Source organism: Bombus vancouverensis, chromosome 15 (genome assembly GCF_051014615.1).
Source record: "Bombus vancouverensis nearcticus chromosome 15, iyBomVanc1_principal, whole genome shotgun sequence".
Classification (NCBI taxonomy): domain Eukaryota; kingdom Metazoa; phylum Arthropoda; class Insecta; order Hymenoptera; family Apidae; genus Bombus; species Bombus vancouverensis.
Genome location: NC_134925.1, coordinates 6988014 through 7007124, shown reverse-complemented (window position 1 = coordinate 7007124; position 19111 = coordinate 6988014). Strand labels below are relative to the sequence as shown.

At 31.2% G+C, this 19111-nt stretch overlaps 4 protein-coding genes across 14 annotated transcripts; 3 read left to right on the top strand and 1 right to left on the bottom strand.

Annotated features, from left to right (window-relative positions):
• The first annotated feature begins 94 nt into the window (after positions 1-94).
• LOC117157170 (cytoplasmic dynein 2 intermediate chain 1) lies at positions 95-4886 on the top strand. Its single transcript, XM_033334966.2, has 16 exons — positions 95-175; positions 500-1231; positions 1295-1414; positions 1493-1662; positions 1819-1966; positions 2036-2176; positions 2247-2387; positions 2446-2757; positions 2824-2996; positions 3069-3285; positions 3404-3555; positions 3627-3775; positions 3845-3903; positions 3972-4126; positions 4204-4336; positions 4398-4886. Exons 1-16 carry the CDS (start codon positions 164-166, stop codon positions 4518-4520), a joined length of 2937 nt encoding a protein of 978 aa, XP_033190857.1. The 5' UTR covers positions 95-163; the 3' UTR covers positions 4521-4886.
• On the bottom strand, positions 4885-13739 carry Tsf3 (Transferrin 3). 3 transcript variants are annotated; one of them, XM_076624678.1, is made up of 15 exons: positions 13605-13739; positions 12209-12317; positions 11407-11540; positions 11174-11301; positions 10169-10313; positions 9934-10091; positions 9312-9433; positions 9088-9233; positions 8381-8627; positions 8157-8305; positions 7677-7838; positions 7494-7592; positions 7294-7397; positions 7059-7214; positions 4885-5157 (listed from the first exon to the last, which is right to left on the bottom strand). In XM_076624678.1, the coding sequence occupies exons 3-15, from the start codon at positions 11513-11515 to the stop codon at positions 4972-4974; spliced, it is 1911 nt and encodes a 636-aa protein (XP_076480793.1). In that variant the 5' UTR covers positions 11516-11540; positions 12209-12317; positions 13605-13739; the 3' UTR covers positions 4885-4971. The 3 variants fall into 3 exon arrangements, with proteins under 3 accessions (XP_076480793.1, XP_033190864.1, XP_033190861.1); XM_033334973.2 differs by having other exon boundaries at positions 12235-12317; XM_033334970.2 differs by lacking the exon at positions 13605-13739 and adding an exon at positions 12664-12803.
• On the top strand, positions 5157-6577 carry LOC143303630 (isoaspartyl peptidase/L-asparaginase). 2 transcript variants are annotated; one of them, XM_076624692.1, is made up of 3 exons: positions 5157-5415; positions 5600-5828; positions 5920-6324. In XM_076624692.1, exons 1-3 carry the CDS (start codon positions 5254-5256, stop codon positions 6297-6299), a joined length of 771 nt encoding a protein of 256 aa, XP_076480807.1. In that variant the 5' UTR covers positions 5157-5253; the 3' UTR covers positions 6300-6324. The 2 variants fall into 2 exon arrangements, with proteins under 2 accessions (XP_076480807.1, XP_076480806.1); XM_076624691.1 differs by lacking the exon at positions 5157-5415 and adding an exon at positions 6342-6577 and having other exon boundaries at positions 5618-5828; positions 5920-6233.
• Positions 10300-19034, top strand: LOC117157177 (major facilitator superfamily domain-containing protein 6). Of its 8 annotated transcripts, none has more exons than XM_033334987.2 (11): positions 10300-10330; positions 12673-12775; positions 16471-16619; positions 16693-16991; positions 17073-17403; positions 17478-17668; positions 17757-17893; positions 18011-18126; positions 18202-18447; positions 18602-18748; positions 18822-19034. In XM_033334987.2, the coding sequence occupies exons 3-11, from the start codon at positions 16562-16564 to the stop codon at positions 18890-18892; spliced, it is 1596 nt and encodes a 531-aa protein (XP_033190878.1). In that variant the 5' UTR covers positions 10300-10330; positions 12673-12775; positions 16471-16561; the 3' UTR covers positions 18893-19034. The 8 variants fall into 8 exon arrangements, with proteins under 8 accessions (XP_033190878.1, XP_076480800.1, XP_076480799.1 ...); XM_076624681.1 differs by lacking the exons at positions 10300-10330; positions 12673-12775 and adding exons at positions 15721-15979; positions 16068-16206; XM_076624685.1 differs by lacking the exons at positions 10300-10330; positions 12673-12775 and adding an exon at positions 13888-14019.
• Positions 19035-19111: the final 77 nt, after the last annotated feature.

The window sequence follows — 19111 nt, the reverse complement described above, 5'->3', positions numbered from 1 at the left end:
ATATGATAATTTATCTATACCTTTTTACCAGTAGATGGTACACACATTTCTTATAGTATGTTATTTTCTAAAACAGCTACATGTAGCGCTGTAACAACAACGATGATAGTTTACATCATGGTGGTTTTGTAATAACTGTCAACATCAATTAATCAAAAGGATAATGTCTCATAAGGTGGTATTTCATTATATTTAAAAAATCAACCTCTCATTTTTACATTTTTACGTTGGCCACATTTAAATGTTCGTCATTGCTTAAATATTCAATTCTCATACTTGATCATTATAATTTCATGATCCTGACATTTCAACTTTAGTGTGCATATTAACTGACAACCTCGAATTTATCGACTTTTTTTAGGCAGTATGCAATGAACGCGTAAATAAAATAACACTAATTTCACATTTTGTGAAATGAAAATGAAAAATAAAATTCTCTGATTTTCAAATAAGATTTAAAAAATTATGAAAGTATTTTAATGTATAAATTATATTTCAGGGAACTATTAGAAAGGATTCATCTGTCAGGAATGGACATCAGTCAAATGTTAAAGCAAAATCTAAAAGTTCATCATCTTATGCAGACTCAGAGAATTCTGAAAAAGTAGATTTAAAATTGATAAGAATGTCTCAAACTCTTGAAAAAAGAAAAGAGGATGACAGTCACTCAAGATTAACACAAAATTTACAAACAAGCAGAAATAGTACGAAACATCCTATTAAATCCTCTAAAAGTGTTCCTGTTAAGGAAAGTTTTTCCTCAGCATCCAAATCAAATATTAACAAGTCTAGAATAGCATCAAAAAGTATTTTAACAACTAAAACACAGACTGAACTTATGAAGAAGTCAGATATCAATGCTGTAAAAAGCAGTAAAAGTAGTAGTGGAAGAATACAGAGTAATTATTCAGAAAAGAGAGGACAGAGTACAATATTTATACCACAATCACTTACAACTAAACTCAATGCTAAATTATCTGATAAAAGCATTAGCTCTGTATCAAAAAATGGAAAAGAAGTTAAAACATATTCAAGTTCATCAGAAACAACTGAATCAAAACCAAGGTCTAGGCAACGTAGACTATCTAGAACATTAAGTCCAAGTGAAGTAAAAATGTTACATTCTGCTAATAATAGATCAGATCCTTTACAGAAAATGGACCAGAAGAAAAAGGAGAAAATAGAGGTACTTCAGACAGATAATGAATATGATTATGAAGATGATTTTGAGGTAAAATACTGCTGTAGTTTATGCACAATTTATAATTTAGGTCTAATTTAAACTATTTCATAGGATTATGAATCTGATTTTCAAGAATGCACAGATAGTGAAACATCTGAAGTTAGTGAAGAAACAAGCATTAATCATATTAATGTACCACTGGATCCAATTGAACTGCATACTGCAAAACAAGTATTGATATTTATTTTATCATAGAATAGTATCAAAAGCAGTAATATTTTTTTATTTCAAGTTATCACTTTACTGTAGCGCAAAATTGTGAACAGTGCCGAACAAAAGGAAGAAGAACATATGCATGATTCTGGTCATTATGAGCTTACAGAAGCAAGAAAGAGAGCTGCAAGAATAGACTCAATTGCAAATGATTCAAAGCTATCTTCTCTTCTTGAAATAAAACAACCAGTTAATAAATCATTTAGGTTTGTTCTAAGCAAAATCAAGTTTCAAAATAATTAAATAATTTTTATTGTGCAAATTGTACTGTTTTCAATAATTATATATAAATGATTGCCAAAATAATATTGATTTACATAAATAAAAATTTAATATATACACGTGTACGCATTTTTATATAGTGAGGATAGATCGGAAAATAAATCGTTACCATTATCTACTGATGAAGGATTCGAAGATAGTCGTTCGGGTGATTTTGCAAAATCACCACCGCTCTCACAAATTTCGTTCATTGATTTCCGTAAAACCAAAGAGGAACAAAAACCAAAGGTAGTAAATTGATAAATTAACGAAATAGTAAAACTTTTTATTAATAATTTTATTTATTATTGCTTTCAGAAACCCAAAAAGAGTTTAAGTAGAGGTGAAGAGCTATTAGAAATGATAAAATTAGATGTTATGGAGTGGTCTGTTCTGGAATGTTCACCTATACCATATGAAGAATTTATTAGAAATTATGGAAAATTAAATGCTCAACAAGTATAGTGATTGTCTATTAATAATACTACATCGTGTTATTAATTGAAAAATTAATGCGTTCGATTTTTAGATATCTACGCAAACTGGTGAAGATAATATTGACATAGAAACACAAACGGAGGAAATAACATTTAGAAATAAATGGACTCAATTTCCAATAGCTTGCAGACAAAATTTACAAACCAAAGAAGATTTAGACTTATTTCGTATGGTACATACACTTATCACTTTTTACTGATTAATCTTTATCTTAAATATCACATTTTTAGGATCAAATTGGGGTCGGTAGTGACAATGATAATGATATAGAAACTATAAGCTCTATGTTACCGCAACCCTTTGATATATTGCGATTAAATGATTTCATGAGTCGCGCAGGAAAGGTAATGTTATCGTTATTGGAAGAAAGACGATCTGGTGGCAATGTGTTTAAAAATGAAGAAGAAATACCATTCAGTGACGGTGTTGTCAAACTTTCTATAAATTCCATAACATTTTTGGCTGGTAGAGCAGTAACGATAATCCATTATTCAGAAGTCTTAAATAAAATCCTATTGACTATTCATTCTCCAGCTGAAGAAGTACGAATTATTTACTGAAGTACCAAATATAATCTATAGCAGTAAAACGTGTAATATTTTATTCAGGAAATCGAGACATCCAGCAAACAAGATTACATAACCGATTGTTGTATTGGATGCGTTTGGAATATTTCTGAACCATCGATGCCGATTAAATTATTGTACTCTACCTGCCCTATTACTTCATGTTGTTTTCATTCAACGAATTATAACATCGTATTTGCTGGACTTCAGGATGGGTATAATATTTTATTACTTTCAATTGTTGTACAATTTACTATATAAAAATAAATAAATATATTGAACAATAGATCGATAAGTCTCTGGGATTTAAAGGAAGATGAAATGTGGCATCAGAAAGTGACAGATAAAGAAAACAATTTAGATTGGACAATACGGATGCCTACATATACAACAGCAACAAATGTAGAAACAAATCATACAGCACAAGTTGTTGCAATACGTATACTATCTAAAATTGAAGAAAAGTCAGTAGAACAATATAACAATAAATTTGTACCAATACAGGTTTGTTAAAATTATTGTACGCATTATATGTTGTCATGTATATAATGATTTAGTTATTAATGTTATCTGCATCAGTTATTTGTTTAACTTTAATTGTGAATATTACTTGTACTAATAGATATGTAGCTTAAGTGAAAATGGTTCAGTTGTTATATGGAGTGTTTTGCACAATATGGGCAAAAATGTCGACGATTTAGGACTATCATTTTGGGGTAGTGTAAAACTTATTAAAAGTCAAGAACTATTTTTACAACCTAACTATAAAAAAAAGTAAATATTCCCTAATAACATGTTTATTACCTATCAAACTTCAACTTTACTAAAGTCTTTTAACTCTCTAGAAAGATCATTGCAGCTACGTTCATTGATATGCATGTGGATTGCATTGATAGTAATAATCTTTATATTGCCACTAACAGTAGCAGTATTTTGCATGGTACTTGTATTGGTAACAAAGCTAATCCTGCTGTATATACAAAGTTGGATACTAGTAAGTTATAAATAACACATCAATTTTAATTAGTTCATTGTAATTTCAATACTTCATTTGATGTTTCAGATGACTGTGGGAACGTAACTTGCATAGAAATCTGTCCATTTGGATATTCGTTTTTCTTGGTAATATTTTTACTTACATTCACTCTCTTGGATTTTTTCGTTGTTCCTAAAGCAGTTTTCTAATACAGGTTAGCTGTGATGATGGAACAATTCGATTGCACTCTTTAGATATTAAGAAACCAATTTTACAATTAAAAGATGAAGACAATACATACATTATTAGATCGGTACAGTGGTCAAGGTCGAAACCATTTACACTTTTTGTACTAGACAATAAATCATGGTAAGAAAAACTAACAAAATGAATATTGATTTAAACGAAGTAAGCAATTGAAATAACTTTTGTATATGGTATTTTAGTATACATATATGGGATTTAAGTAACAGTGATATATATCCAACATACAAAATAAATATGCGAAATAGTGGACATATAAAAACTATGCAATTATCATATTGCAAAACAAAACGAGATATGTCTCATCAGTACTTGGTATGTTTTTTTTTTCACGCATAATAATTTGTAAAAATTCTATATGTGTTATTTTTTCCAGGCGTTTGGTACAGAATGCGGGCACGTAGAAATACACAAGCTAAAAATGAATTTTTATCATTCAAAGGAAGAAGATTATTTACAGGAATTAAATGCTTTCATGCGATACGTTGCGATTTTATAAATAAGATAAAATCATCAATAAGGTCAATACTGTTCAAGGAAATTGACACATTTTTTATACTTCCGGTGAATTGAAACGGACTTTGTATGCCTTGGATATACATTTGTATTTTCAAAGTGAATGATACATACTTAAATAATATTTAAGGACAATCCTATAATCATAATGTATGTGTCCACTGAAAAGCATTTTTTAAACTGGTGTATCACTTTAAGGCAAAACTAGAAGTTTGCACAAAACTATTATTATTTATTGTACACATTATTCACTGTAACGCACAAAACTGAAACCGTCCACGAATTGTATACAATCCAAAATTTTATAATGTAAAAAGATATTTAAATAATATACCTCAATGAAAACATTCTTCAGTAATAATTTCTTTATTATTCTAAATATCACTTTATCAAAACATAGACTTATATAATGATGTAAGGAAAGACATTTATGCTCAAGTAATTTGTAATTTACTTAACATAACGATCAAAATATATATAACCTTCATGTAACTATAATGGAAATTCAAATATGCCGCGCCGTTGCAATTAACTTGTTTTACAAGATCATCAATAATAACAGGGTAACTCGCTACACGTTGAATTTGGTGAACTTCTAACTGTAGATGTTGAGTTTCGTCCTGTAAAAAAAAGGGCATTTGCATTTGTTTTAAATAATATAAATCTACATTAATAAACCTATTCATCATCGTAAAATTTTACGTTATTTATTCACAATGTGCGATTATTGTTCTTGGATTGATCAAATTTTAGCGAGGATCAGATCTGAGGCAAAGCCAGATAAAAAAAAACGTCGTAGCTATGTTGATCCAGTTATAGTAGTTCATGGAGGCGCGGGAAAAGTTCCACGAATGAAACGTAAACACATACTCTTTGAGGTTTGAAAAATATTATATACTTTTAATTTAAAATTAACTAATATTATTTTCAAAAAAATGTTTATAAATAAATTACTATAACATTAATGACAGAAATAAGAAGTAATTATTTATAAAACATACCTGATAGTTAGTAAACCTTTTTGTAAATAATTATTAAATGAAGAATTATTCATACAAATAGGTTAAAAATGCCGCCATTGAAGCGTATAGTGATCTTATCAATGGTCGATCAGCAGTGGATGCGGTAGAAAAAGGAATCGTTTATATGGAAAGTAAGCCGTTTTTTAATTGTGCGAAAGGTGGTTCTTTGGACGTTAACGATGAAATTGTCACGGATGCTGCTATAATGACGATACGCGACGCTGGATGTGTAGGCGCTGTTCGTGACATAGAACATCCTATTTCTTTAGGTATATATTTTATCTAACAAATCAGTGTACGGTTAAAAACATTTCCAGTTAACGATCTACCCTAATTTCCAATTTCAATTTCTAATTATAGCACGGAAGGTATTAGAGAAAACGGAACATGTTCTAATCGTCGAAAATGGAGCTCAAAAATTTGCCTTGGATAACGGAATTTCAATTTTACCGCCAGGAAGTTTAAACATATCCGAATCATTAATGTCAAATTTTGAATCGTTAACATGTTGTACGAATGAAGAACAGGAAGAAAGTGAATGGAGAAATGATGCTAAGGGTGAAAAAAAAGAATGCGATTCGGATTGTTTTATAAATCGACCTCAAGACGGTGAAGCATATCCATATTGTGTTTTATCTACTGATTTAGACTGGGATGATCCGATAACTGTACAGGTGTGTTTTCTATGGCACCATTATTTTATAATACTATTAGACTCTAGACACATTATGAAATCATAAATTACAATTTTTATTTAATCCTAAACTGTGTTTCTCTGTTAGTATATCTACAAAAGGATAAACAAAGATCTAATAGCTACTATAAGTCCTCAAGTTTCATAAAATATAGTTAGAAAATATGAATATTAGGTTAGCGCGGTTGGAGTAGTAGCATACGATCGTAAGAAACGGCTTGCAAGCGGAACATCGACAGCTGGAGAACCTCGAAAGCCGGTTGGTTCCATCAGCTCAATCGGTACGGTAATTGGTTGCGGCATTTACACAGATGAACATGGCTGTGCCTCTGTATCTGGTAACGATACAAGCATCTATTGCTATGCACCAGCACGGAGAATAGTTAAAAAATTATCTGAAGATATATCGATTAACACCGCAGTAAACACAGTGCTACAGAACTTCGAAAATGAAACCGGGGAATCTCACATAGGTGCCATTGCGTTAGACGCAAAAGGCGAGCCTTGCGTTTCCTTCAATTGCACACATTTCCCATGGGCTTTCTGCCAGAAAGGTTACGTTTATTACGGGATGGCGCAAAACGAGAAGTATTGGGAAAAAATAACTATATTAGAGCGACCTTTAGATTGCATGTGTATAAGTTCCGATGATGAGGATTAGAGAAATGTTAAATATTTCATTTTATATGTGTTATACTAGACGAATTTAACTGTATAAATGTCTATTTTTAACAATGTTAATATTTGTACCTATAGCAATATTAGTATCTTATTATTTTAAAGTTAATATTATGCTTTTACATACCGGAAATATAATACTATGATTTGAATCATATATTCCATACATGGAGAACGCAGGCGTTGGGCCCTTGAAAGTAATTCCGAAAAGCTTGTCCATTTCCAAAAGCATCGAGTAGATTTCTTCTCGTCTTACGTCTGTTATATTTTCATGTGTTATCACCTGGAAGTAATGTTTACAAAAATATTTAATGTCGTTGCTTTTAATACTTTTAACATTATTTTTCTCATAAGAGAATTACCATGCCTAACGGAGCCCACGTAAGCAAACATGTTTCATCCGAATCGACCTCATTAAGGCATAGGGTTCGGTACTTGTTATTCCTCGTCTGATAGCCAGGATTGCCTAAAATAGAGAAGCAACAAGTTTAAAATGAGGCACAAGAAAGATATGATTATATACTCACTGATATTTTTATAAAATAGTGACGAATTAACATACCAATTTTCCCCTCGATGTTCTTTAAATCAACAAAAGCCACGTCTCCAACATCAGACATCATGCAGTCAAAGGCAATCAAATCTTTCCCAACTCCGTTCGCTACAAATCACATTGTTTTCTTGTTTAATCAGCACACAAATCATGCTACGCGATTTTATTATCACGCCACGTGTAAATACACACCTTGGATATTCAAGGCATGTAAATTATATGGCATTTGGCCGTCACTGTCACTCAGACCAACAACGGAACTCTCTGTAAAAAAGTTAGCAACTGCTTCTGTGTCCGAGCAATAAGACTTTGTACCTGATATATTCTTCAGAGCAGCCACAAAAGCGTACCACCCTACGAAAATGTGTTTTGGCCGTCATTAAACAATTTTGGAAGAGTTTAAAAATATTTTAAATTATTTATATTGCTAAACATATAGAAATCAATTGAAAATATTTAAAGAAAAATTAACCGATATAATATCAAGAATATTAATAAGTATTATTTATATTTTTCATTATTTCATAACAATGTGCAATAATTAAATTTCTATTTATTGATTAACAGGAACATTGAGGATTTTGTTTAACAACTTTATCTATAAATATGAAATAAGACTCATCTAAAGATCACTATTCGATAGAATCATTCAAAAAATGGAAATATTCTCACCAACGTCTCGATATCCCGTGAAACACGCCTTGACTCCTTTCAAGTCTCTCAAACTCTTGATCCATGAATCCTGTTGGACGATAGCCGCAATTCTAACAAAGTCATTGTTCCTCTTGGGTACCACCTGCACGATCGTTTTTAGACCCATTCTGAAACAATATCCTAAACACTGTAACCACTATCATCTCTATCCACAACTTTATGCAACTTGAATGTTTACTTACTTTCTGGCGTCAAACAGCTCCTCCGGCTTTGCAACGAATATATCCGCACGCTCGGTCTTGAGAGTCTTTAAACAACCTGCTCTGCTCAATTCCTGGATACACGAAATTGCTGGTTCCACACCATACACGATCGAAGCTTCCCTGAGCCACCGACACTTATTCTCTTCCAAATTGGACGCGACGCACCATTTCACTCTTCTCGATGGATGACACGTTGCACGATTATTAGCGGTCATGAAACGAGGAACTGTGGTCAAGTGTTACTATTGTTATTATTGCAGAAACAAAATCTTATAATTTAACTTTTTCATAGTGCAATATGAAAGAAATTCGAGCAAACTCCTCTATGTATGTTGGAAGTCATTATTTTCCTATTTCTTATTATCTTATTACGCTATGAAAAAGTTAATCTTTAATTAATAAGATATTACATATAGTGATATATGATGAATAGACTGCGAATTTTTACTTATGAGAGATTTAAGGATGTAAAAATGCACAGAATGTTCATAAGATGTAAACATAGATTTGCACAAGCATCCACGGTCTAATGACAAATTAATGAAAATCATTTTAAAAAATCAATTCTGTCTGATTAGTTAGAAAATGAACACAATAAGAAAACTTCTTTAATGGAATTTTTAAATAAATTTTTTCTTGAAAAGGATCGAGTGTTGTTCATGTTGTAATTAATCGTCGCTAATTACATCTTGTTAGGAAGTCCTCCGGCGTTTCCAGAGTATCTGTGCTCACCGGCGTTGGATGATAATTTTCCAACAATTGGCGTAGTATTGAACTGAACTTGTCCATTTTCAAGGAGCTCATCATCTTCTCCACCTTTTCTGCTACCTCTCTGGTAAAAAGCAAACATCACTTAAAAGATACATTACTCCATCAAATCTTTTTTATTAAAGTCTCTTCTTTTACTAACGATCTAGCGACGACCATCGGCCATGGTTTTGTTATCCATACGCATGGTTTGTCAAGTTTCACGGGCCTCGTCGTACCATCCGGACAAAGATACTTGTAATTTTCTTTACTGATCCGTTCCGTCTAATTTCATACATGGTTTCGTTAACAAACTGCTTGAAGTTGTTATATCACGCTACTCAAAATAATTAACACGTTCCATAGCAGACAAAAATTAGCATGTTTCTCTATTTAAACATTCATAGGCGAGTATAAAAATATTTCTTGATCTACTGCAAAAAGGCATGAAAATGTCAAGAACTCACCTTTCTTTTTTTTTTTTTTAAGTTACATATTTCACTTTTACAGTTCAATCAATCGTTTATTTTATATCTTAATACTCTATTCTAAGTTTACATACTATTCTGAACTTTAGAATCTCAGGCGAAAAGGCGATTATTCTGATATTGATTATTGGACATATACTGTCCAAAAAGTTAAGATTTCGCGTTTTAAGATAATAGCTTCGTTTCTGCTATTTATGGAACATGTTTAAAAAGAGACAATATTTCGACCCTTTCATTTTTCTTCATTCTTTGATTATTTCGAATAGTCATTTGTTTATCTGAGATTAATTCTTCTACCTTAAAATGCAGCAGAGTATCATTTAATCTAACCCAGGCAATGTCACCTGCGTTATCAGTGAGGCAGAATAAAGCACCTTCGCGACCGTAATAGGCATCATTCGTATAACAGCCGACTGGATTATCGCACGCGGCGCAAAGATTCCTATACTTCGATTCTACGAGCAAGAAGGTGGGAATGGAGTAACTACATTGTATATTATTTTCAATTTGCTTCAACTGTACAAATACTTACTTAATTTACTATCATATGTGGTATCGGCGGTCCAAGCGCCAGCAATACAAGCTGCTTCGAAGAAATTCGACAAACCGTCCATTCGATTCTCCAACAACGTCTTATCCGGATCACATTTTCTCAATATTACCCATTCGTCAAAGTACTACAATTGTGATACAGGTATGTAAATGTTTTGATAGTTCATTTGTATTTTTAAGTAATACTATTTTGTATGACCAATTTTATATTTATGTTCAATTATATTATTGGATGCTATAAAGGCCTTAGCATCACATGTTAATTTGAAGTAAACTGTACCCAAAAATTGTTGTATGCAGTGATTACTTTCTACGGCATCTAAAAAAATAATATTTCTCTTTTGATATTTGATTTTCATAATAAAAATTATGTAATAAATTAATTGCAATTTTCATACATTTTTCCATAAGAAAAAAGAATTGTAAACAACACTATTTATTTATATTACTTGATATTTGTGTAATATTTGAAAAAATTACGATTCCCAAAATGTGTGTCAAAATAATGATTCTATTATGTAGAGGTTCTAGATAAGAGTTAGATCCCACTGTTAACATAAGTCGGTCAATATTGATTCACAAAATTTAATATAACTTGATGAAAACATAGTAACGAAGTTTATAGGTAATATGTAAGAAAAGAATGAATAATTTATTGATGCGTTTCATGAACACAGAAGAGTTTTGAGTGTTCTAAGGCCATTTTTGCATCCAGCTATACAACTGTAATTAGTTATTAAAGAGGAAGTTCATATCGTGAATTCTAATTGACTGTATTTTATATAAAGTAATTAATATTTTTAATAGAATTCTTCTCAGAAGAAGTGATTTATATACATATAAATAGCAAGAAACAAATTATCTTCTCTGATACTCCAATACTTATAATCTTATTTTGAACGATTGGGTTATATTATCTGAGAAAAATAACATCTTTTATAGAACACAGACACGGTAAACAAGGAGTAGTTATAAGAAAATTAACCGTAGAAAATGCATTGGTCCAATCATCGGTGGTATCCAGTCCAGGATGACAGAATCTCTTACCCTTAACGTCCCATATATTCCTCACATCCTTAGATACTATGACTACCATCTCATAACGTTGCTTCTCTACCAAAAGATAATATAACATCGAAGAAACGTGAATTTCAACTTCTCACGTGATGGCAACTGGTAAAATAATTTTAATCGCTATTCGATTTACTTTGTAATTACCATCTGGAAGCATTCTTAGCTCGTTCGTGACTAGAATGTTGTATTCGTTGTACGCGGATGCTGCGACCAGATCTTCCGGTTCCATTACGGTAAAGTCGGCTTTGGCCATGGTCAATCGCCGCAGGCAATTAAACCTGTGTAATCGATGTGCCGTTAAAAAACAACAAGACGCGAAACGCGGAGAAAGGAATCGATCAATACTCTTCAAAAAGTATAAAGTAGCATTCAGACGATCATTATTATTGTCAATATTTCAAATTCTCAACATTGCATTGATAATTATGTCTTGATCGCCCACAAGGTGTCTTATGTACAATAATGATGAGTATCTTAACTATTGATACTAATATTGATAATAATATTAATAATATCGATATTGTCAATATTACAGGGTTCTCAACATTATCGTACATAGGAGACCGTCTAGAGCCAAAACAGTCAATTTTTTTTGCCAATACAATATTGTCAATATTTATTGACAAACTGCATTTTCCTCATACATTCAATATTATTGATAATACATTCAATTTCGCGTTAGCGTTTAACGATGTCAAATCACAAGAAAGCATGTTCAGTCATTACATATTTCAACATTATCAACGAAAGAAGATAAGAGCGTATGGAACACAATTATTTTTCATCAAACCACCTCGACAATATTCGAAATATTGATAATACTTCTCTATAGTAATATTAGAAAATCTCTATAATGTTGAGAACCCTGAAATATTGACAATAATGTTAATAATCTGAATACTCTTTAAAAGATTTATCGATCTTTCTATAAATTTGTTATACTCGCCTATCATTTCCTATAACACACTCTACCTGACTCCCTGAGATCACCAACTGCTTGCAAAGTTCGCGGACCCTTTTTGTTGTATGAATGCTCTCGACCACGCATAGTTTCACTGAAACGACGGTGTTTCTATTTTTTTTTTTTTCTCTTGCAAAACTCTTTCTCCTCCTCTCGAGCAAAGGGGAAATCATGACTACATAATTCGTTACCAATGACGAACAAATTGCTCGCCGCTCAAAGTAACTGGAGGGATCGTGTTAACGCAGCTTTCTATAATACTCTACATTATTCTCTTATGATACTTGAGTATTTTAAAATCCTATTGTTATCTTTAGCGATGAATTATTAAAGGCATTGCATGGATTTAAAGAAGAATTTTTAATATCTATTTTTTAGCTTGTATATTTTGTAGAATATTGATGTTACGGGGATCGTGGATATTAATTAAAATTACTTACAATTTTCAGCGTTGATACTTTGATGAACAAACGCGAAGAAGAAGAGTAAAACAAATAATCGAATATCCATCTTTGACGACCTTTCCACCGGCATCCTCTTCAAGGACGTATCGTAAGCGTTTGATTTTCACTCTTTCACAAGATTCTTCAAACTAATTATCAAAAACTAATACACGATATTTTTCCATGTAATGTTTCATACCGAAAACACACTGATGTACAGGAATAGAGTGTGCAAGGGTTTCATTATTTATAACAATAATTACACTTGTCGCACCGTTATAGTTGACGAGGTAAACGCTAGTTTAATGAATATGCAGACACATTAATCAGTAACGGAACTAACGGTGTTACGCATCAACTTCAATGAAACTTCGAGTACAAACAGAAAATCAACAAACATTTTATTAATTTTTTATTGTGTATAATTGCATCTATAAATACTCGGTGATTTAAAAGATATTTAGCAACAAAGATCGAGTTTCATCTATTGATACAATCAATCGGGTTTGCCTGTTACACCTTCTCTTTTGTTATACTATCTACTTTTCTTCATTCTCGTATCGCTACTATTAGCGTTATTATTACGCGCGTAGATTGAGTAAACTTTAATTAATATTCCATGAATGATTCTATTCGAAGTTTCATTGAAATCGACGCGTAATGCTTCACGCAGTCTGGTCGTCAGTTTTCCTCGATTCTGATGTAAATTGACGAAAATCATTGAGAGACAATTAATACGGACACCGAAATGAAGACAGAAACGACCTATTCACGATAATTATTCATGTCTGTTTACGAGACAACTTGATGAATCAACGCAAGGATCTTCTTACAATCTTTATAAAAAGTTCTTCGTCATTTATGAAATGACATCATCGGCTGAATCTTCAATTATCACGAAAAGAAGTATTATTCGACTGTTTCCTAACAACACGTACCTTCACCTTTCAATCAGTGCACCAAATTCTCTTGATATACAATGAAGTACTCTCTCGGCAGAGTGCTAAGGACAGATGTCCGACAATCGAAATAGAAGACAGTAGCGGGTAGACAACAGGCACGGTCTGTTTCGAGGGGAATGAGTGTGAATTATGTGAAAAAGGTCAGCCGGTTCGGCTGCATGAATAACTCGTTTCAGCAGAGTCTTTGGAGATGTAAAGAACAACGATCGACGAATTTACCACATGGCGCCCGGTACACGAGGAGGTGGATTTCTTTGCATTCGATGCGTCTACCTCTACATGTAACTCCACGCAGACTGGATTAAATTGAAACTGGCTGCTGATACGACCAATAGTCCAGTAGGGAACTGGAATTATTGAGGCTGGTGGGGGCTCATGCGTAATATAACATGTTGGTACAGTAGATGACGTTAATGTTCATGAACAATCCGAAACGAATTTAATCAACATTTTGCACAAGTGAATTTTTATGTGACGCATACTATTTAGTAAATTGTAAAAACTGTGAATTATAATTGATTAAGAGTTATTACTGGATTTGATGCACATGTGAAAGGAGAAGAACAGGACTGATGTTTCTTACTGATGATAATTTACATCCTCCTACACAGTGGCTGCATGTGTGCCTCTGTTATATTTTCCGCGTATTTTCTCAATGAGTCTTGTTGTCGTTATATAAACGGAAAATCCAGAGAATTGAATTAATCGTGGGTTAATTCAACGAATCAGTTAATTTCAATCAGATTTGATCTTCGTGTAGCTGTTGTTAACTTCTTGATAATCATAGTAGGTTTTTATTTGATACCTTTAACTTTACTCTTTCTGTTCAAGTTTCATCACTCATATCATTTTAATTAAAACAAAAATTCGATTAATCGTATAATATACACAGCACTTCATCAATATTTACATTATTATCAGTATTATCAGTATCATTTTATTGATTAGGATTAAAGAATGTCATAAATACAAGCTATGCTATTTGCAAAAACAATAACGTGTTCATAGAACATGAATTATTCACCATGTTCTCTATCAATCATCATAATTTAATTATTTTAGCAATTATATTGTTTCGTGTATTTAATCATTCTATAGTTATACTATTAAACATATAATTCGAAAAGAATAGCTACACATATCTTCCACGAATTTAATTAATTGAAAAATAACACAAGATCCGAAATCTTAAACTTTTCTTGTAACTGTGATTTCTCTATGCATGCTCCTTACGTAGAGGTCTAAGTCATGCTACAATTGCTACTGAATTATTTTGTTAGTAAGTGTAGGAACGAAGATTGCTAGCAAATTATTATTATTGTTACGCAGTATCATTTCTCTTAAAGCATATACATCGTCATCATCACAAAATATTTTCCAACAAAGCCCTCTAAAATTGCAAAAGAATAAATTCGTGAAAATTTAAATATTAAATATTCCATCTTTTTTAACTATCACAAGAAATTTTTATTATTATTATTATTTATTATTATATATTTATTATTATATATTTATTATATATATATATATTTATTACTCTATTAGAGAATATTTGAATAAATTAAAAAAATTGTTAAGGTATTCAAATAATCAAACATCCAATACAACTTTGCGCAAAAAGTTTTACTCGATTTAAAGTTATAGTATCCACTGCATAAAAATTACAAATGACATATACACGCATGTTTGATGATAAGCCTTGTTCGACCAAGATAACTAATCAACATTGATAGAAGACTATATATAAGTACTAAAAATGACTGATTAATATTTGTGAAATATTTCAACTACTCGTATCATTTTTTTACGACGTAGTGATTTTTTATAAAACGTAATTAATCAATTCTTTTGTAACCGTAAAGATTAAATTAATATTCATATAATAATCTAACAGTACTGGTTATGAAAAACTCACTTTTCAATATAATTTCTTAAATAGTCTTTTTCATAACATGTGTTAGGATAGATAAAATCTTCTCTGTAAATACGAAGATTTTGTCATATGATCAAATATTAGTTATCATAAAGTGTATCTTATGCATACATATGTGTGCATCTGTCATATGGATGACCTTGAGACGCTCACATCTATACATATGTGCATATATATGTGTGTCCATATCGAAGATAAAAGTATCTCGAACTTCGAACTCGAAGCTTCACACTTGACACAATCAGTAGTTAGTAGCGCTAGTATAGCTGTATGTGAAGGAGGTATGTTAAGTCCATGTGATTCGCTGTCAAAACATCAGTATACAGCCTCCGTACTTCATGTCAGTACGTTCAGTACTTTCCTTCTGTGATATTGACGATATGGAAGGAGAACAAATAATCAGGAGAAACAACTCTAGGTTCTATGCATTGTATTATTAATATTATTCAGTGTAATATGATATATTGAATTTATTCTCTTACGAACAATAATCCTTTTTATTGTAGAAAAATAAGTCGTATTAATATTATTGAAGATGCAGATAAAGTATATCATCCGATAATGCAGAGGGTGTTTATTGCGTCGTTATTTATATAAAGTACAAATATAGAGGAATCACATGTAGGGGCAAATTCACTGAACGTGGTTAGTTCGATACAGTGAACTTTCACAGATTAGAATGCTATTTTTTAATGTTTGTTATAAAGTAGGCAACATAATTTTTATTGAATATTTACAATGTTACTTCTAAATTATATCTATAGATATATGTGATAAGTTATCTTTTTCGTACCAGTGTTTCCTCTGTTATCTTACTTTATATTCGTTCTATGTATTTATTGTTTTCATTTATATATGTGTCTGGAATGTTTCTAATTAGTTATGTATATTAATATATTTTGATTTCAGAAAACAATGCTGAATTTAAGTATTGTTCCCCAGACTGAAATATTTAAGACAATATTTTTCTGATGTATTGGTTACTGTAACATCACAAAAAATGAAGCTGAATTACACACAGTTGCCTATCAAGGCACATTATTTCTTCTTTATGGCAGGTAAGTCCAATTAATTAAGTTGAAATACATCTTTCTTTATTGTGTAATTCTTTTATATTATTTCTGATTGCAGCTATGGGACCAATTCTTCCATTTTTACCAGTTTATGGTAAACAACTTGGTATTTCAGCATTAGTTATGGGCAGTATAACAGCTATTCTACCAATCTTGTTCTTAATTGCTAAACCAACTTTTGGTTTTCTCGTGGATTATTTTTATACCTGGAGAAAAACAATTTTTATCGCATTATTAGCAGTAACAAGTGGTTGCTATATTTGTATGTACTTCTTACCAGTACTTCCAGGTCCAGTTTTTTCAGACTATAGTTTTAGCAATGTATCTTGTGATTTGTTACCATATTGTAAACTAGAGGTACTTTATTATTGATTTGTAATAATATAATTTGAACACTCCCAACTTTTATAAATTATCAGTTTTTATTTTCTATTTCAGGATATTTCTAAGCCATATTTATGTACTGGAGTAAAGAATGCTATATGCCATTGGACCTGTATAGATAAAAATTTCTCTATATCAATACAATTCCAAGCACTTAATGAAGAAATAAGCTTTTCCTCAAATTCAACGTGCTTAATTGATAAGAATAGTACCTTATATTGTTCTAAACATAGCAACTGCAATGTTATTTGTGATAACTTGTATGATAGTTATTGCCTATATACATCTGTTACTTTTTGGGGTTTTGTTTTATTAATGTCTCTTGGTAATATTGGTTTCAATGTATGTAATTGCATGAGTGATGCAATTTGTTTTGATATATTAGGTATGACGTAATTTCCTTCTCTTTTCATTTCAGTTTATTAGTGATAGCAGCAAATATTATATTTATTTTTCTAGGTGAAGGTGGTCAAATGGGGTATGGTAGACAACGTGTTTGGGGAACTATAGGTTTTGGAATTTCTGCCTTTTTGGCTGGCTACACAGTAGATTATTGGTCTAAAGGAGAAATTATTAAAATATACACACCTGCGTTCTTACTTGTTTTCATATTCACACTCATTGATCTATTCTGTTGTAAAAAATTAGACGTGAGTACCTATCATAAAATCTCAAAAATAAGAAATATTTGTTTTTAATATATTTAATTACACTACTTATTAAAACTACTTTTTGCAGCTGCCAGTAATGACAGGATCGGCAGATATACTGAAAGACATTATGAAACTTTTGAGGTTGAAACCTATAATTATATTTCTCTGTTTTGCAACGATTGCCGGCATTCTCGATAGCTTTATGATTTATTTCTTATTTTGGTAAAGTCTTATTTCGATAAAATATTAAATTTTTAATATTTCAGTATAAATTTTTAAAAATGTGATACATAAATTACAAGAGCAAAATGAAATTCGCAAATAATACGTTTCAAATAGGTATTTAGAAGACCTCGCTATGGCAACTAATTGCGTGAGAGAGATTAAATTAATAGAAGGTTTAATCGTTGCAGCAGAAACTTTGGGCGGCGAAGTAATTTTTTTTTTGTTGTCTGGTATATTACTTATTTATTTAAGTAATCTTATTTTTTGTATTATTTTTTATTTTTTAATCGGTTTCTCCTTAATAGGTAAGATCCTAAAGAAACTAGGATTCGGATATAGCTTTACATTGTGTTTCGTATGCTATGCTTTACGACTTGGACTGATTTCTTTGGCATTGAATCCGTGGTGGGTAATACCAATAGAACTGTTTATGCAAGGACCTACTTATGCACTTTGTTACGCGACAATAGTCGCTTATGCAAGTAAAGTTGCACCGCCCGGAACATCAGCTACTGTTCAAGGAATCGTAGCTGGCATGGATGACGGTTTTGGTAATGAAAGTTTATGATATGGATGTACCGTTGTTTAAATATAATACACATAATATGCATTTGTATTATTCTAATCGATGTTTACGCAAAATTATTCAAAGATATTACTCAAGTATACTTAATAGTTTTACTATATTATTATTTATTGCTCCAGGTTTTGCAATTGGTAGCTTGATAGGCGGAATCTTATACAAATTATTTGGAGGTGTAACAACGTTACGGATATTTTCATCAATTGCCGCTATAACAGCATTCATATACCTCATTTTATACGTATTATATTTAAAAGACATAATACCAGGTAGTAAAACTAATAGTCATTAGACATTTAATTTTTTGTATGCTGCTGTGGTTAAATCAATCTCTTATTATAGATACAAAGAACAATGTAGAGTGGGAAACACCAGAGGAAGCTCAAAAGAAATGTACAGTTGCAGAAAGCTGACTACACAAAAATTTAAATCAAAAATATTTGAATATTTTACTGCAAATGAATATTATTGTTAATAATATAATTATCGTTTTACTAACCGATTTGTTTATTACCAATTGATAATTTATAAATAAAATTTGACATATTTTTCTTATTGGTCTAATTCTTATCACGTGTATTTCCGTTTAAGAATTTGAAAAGAAAAAAAAAATGTTTATATAGTTCAGGTGA

Coding starts and splice junctions, on each gene's coding strand:
- LOC143303630 (XM_076624692.1), top strand. CDS start 5,254: ATGTGCGATTATTGTTCTTGGATTGATCAAATTTTAGCGAGGATCAGA. Junction 5,416..5,599: donor GTAAACACATACTCTTTGAG/GTTTGAAAAATA, acceptor TCATACAAATAG/GTTAAAAATGCCGCCATTGA. Junction 5,829..5,919: donor AGAACATCCTATTTCTTTAG/GTATATATTTTA, acceptor TTCTAATTATAG/CACGGAAGGTATTAGAGAAA.
- Tsf3 (XM_033334970.2), bottom strand. CDS start 12,757: ATGCCGGTGGAAAGGTCGTCAAAGATGGATATTCGATTATTTGTTTTA. Junction 11,541..12,208: donor TGTGTTATAGGAAATGATAG/GCGAGTATAACA, acceptor TCGATTACACAG/GTTTAATTGCCTGCGGCGAT. Junction 7,398..7,493: donor GAACATCGAGGGGAAAATTG/GTATGTTAATTC, acceptor TCTCTATTTTAG/GCAATCCTGGCTATCAGACG.
- LOC117157177 (XM_033334987.2), top strand. CDS start 16,562: ATGAAGCTGAATTACACACAGTTGCCTATCAAGGCACATTATTTCTTC. Junction 17,669..17,756: donor TCTGTTGTAAAAAATTAGAC/GTGAGTACCTAT, acceptor TACTTTTTGCAG/CTGCCAGTAATGACAGGATC. Junction 18,127..18,201: donor AATTTTTTTTTTGTTGTCTG/GTATATTACTTA, acceptor TCTCCTTAATAG/GTAAGATCCTAAAGAAACTA.
- LOC117157170 (XM_033334966.2), top strand. Junction 1,415..1,492: donor AACTGCATACTGCAAAACAA/GTATTGATATTT, acceptor ACTTTACTGTAG/CGCAAAATTGTGAACAGTGC. Junction 2,177..2,246: donor GAAAATTAAATGCTCAACAA/GTATAGTGATTG, acceptor TTCGATTTTTAG/ATATCTACGCAAACTGGTGA.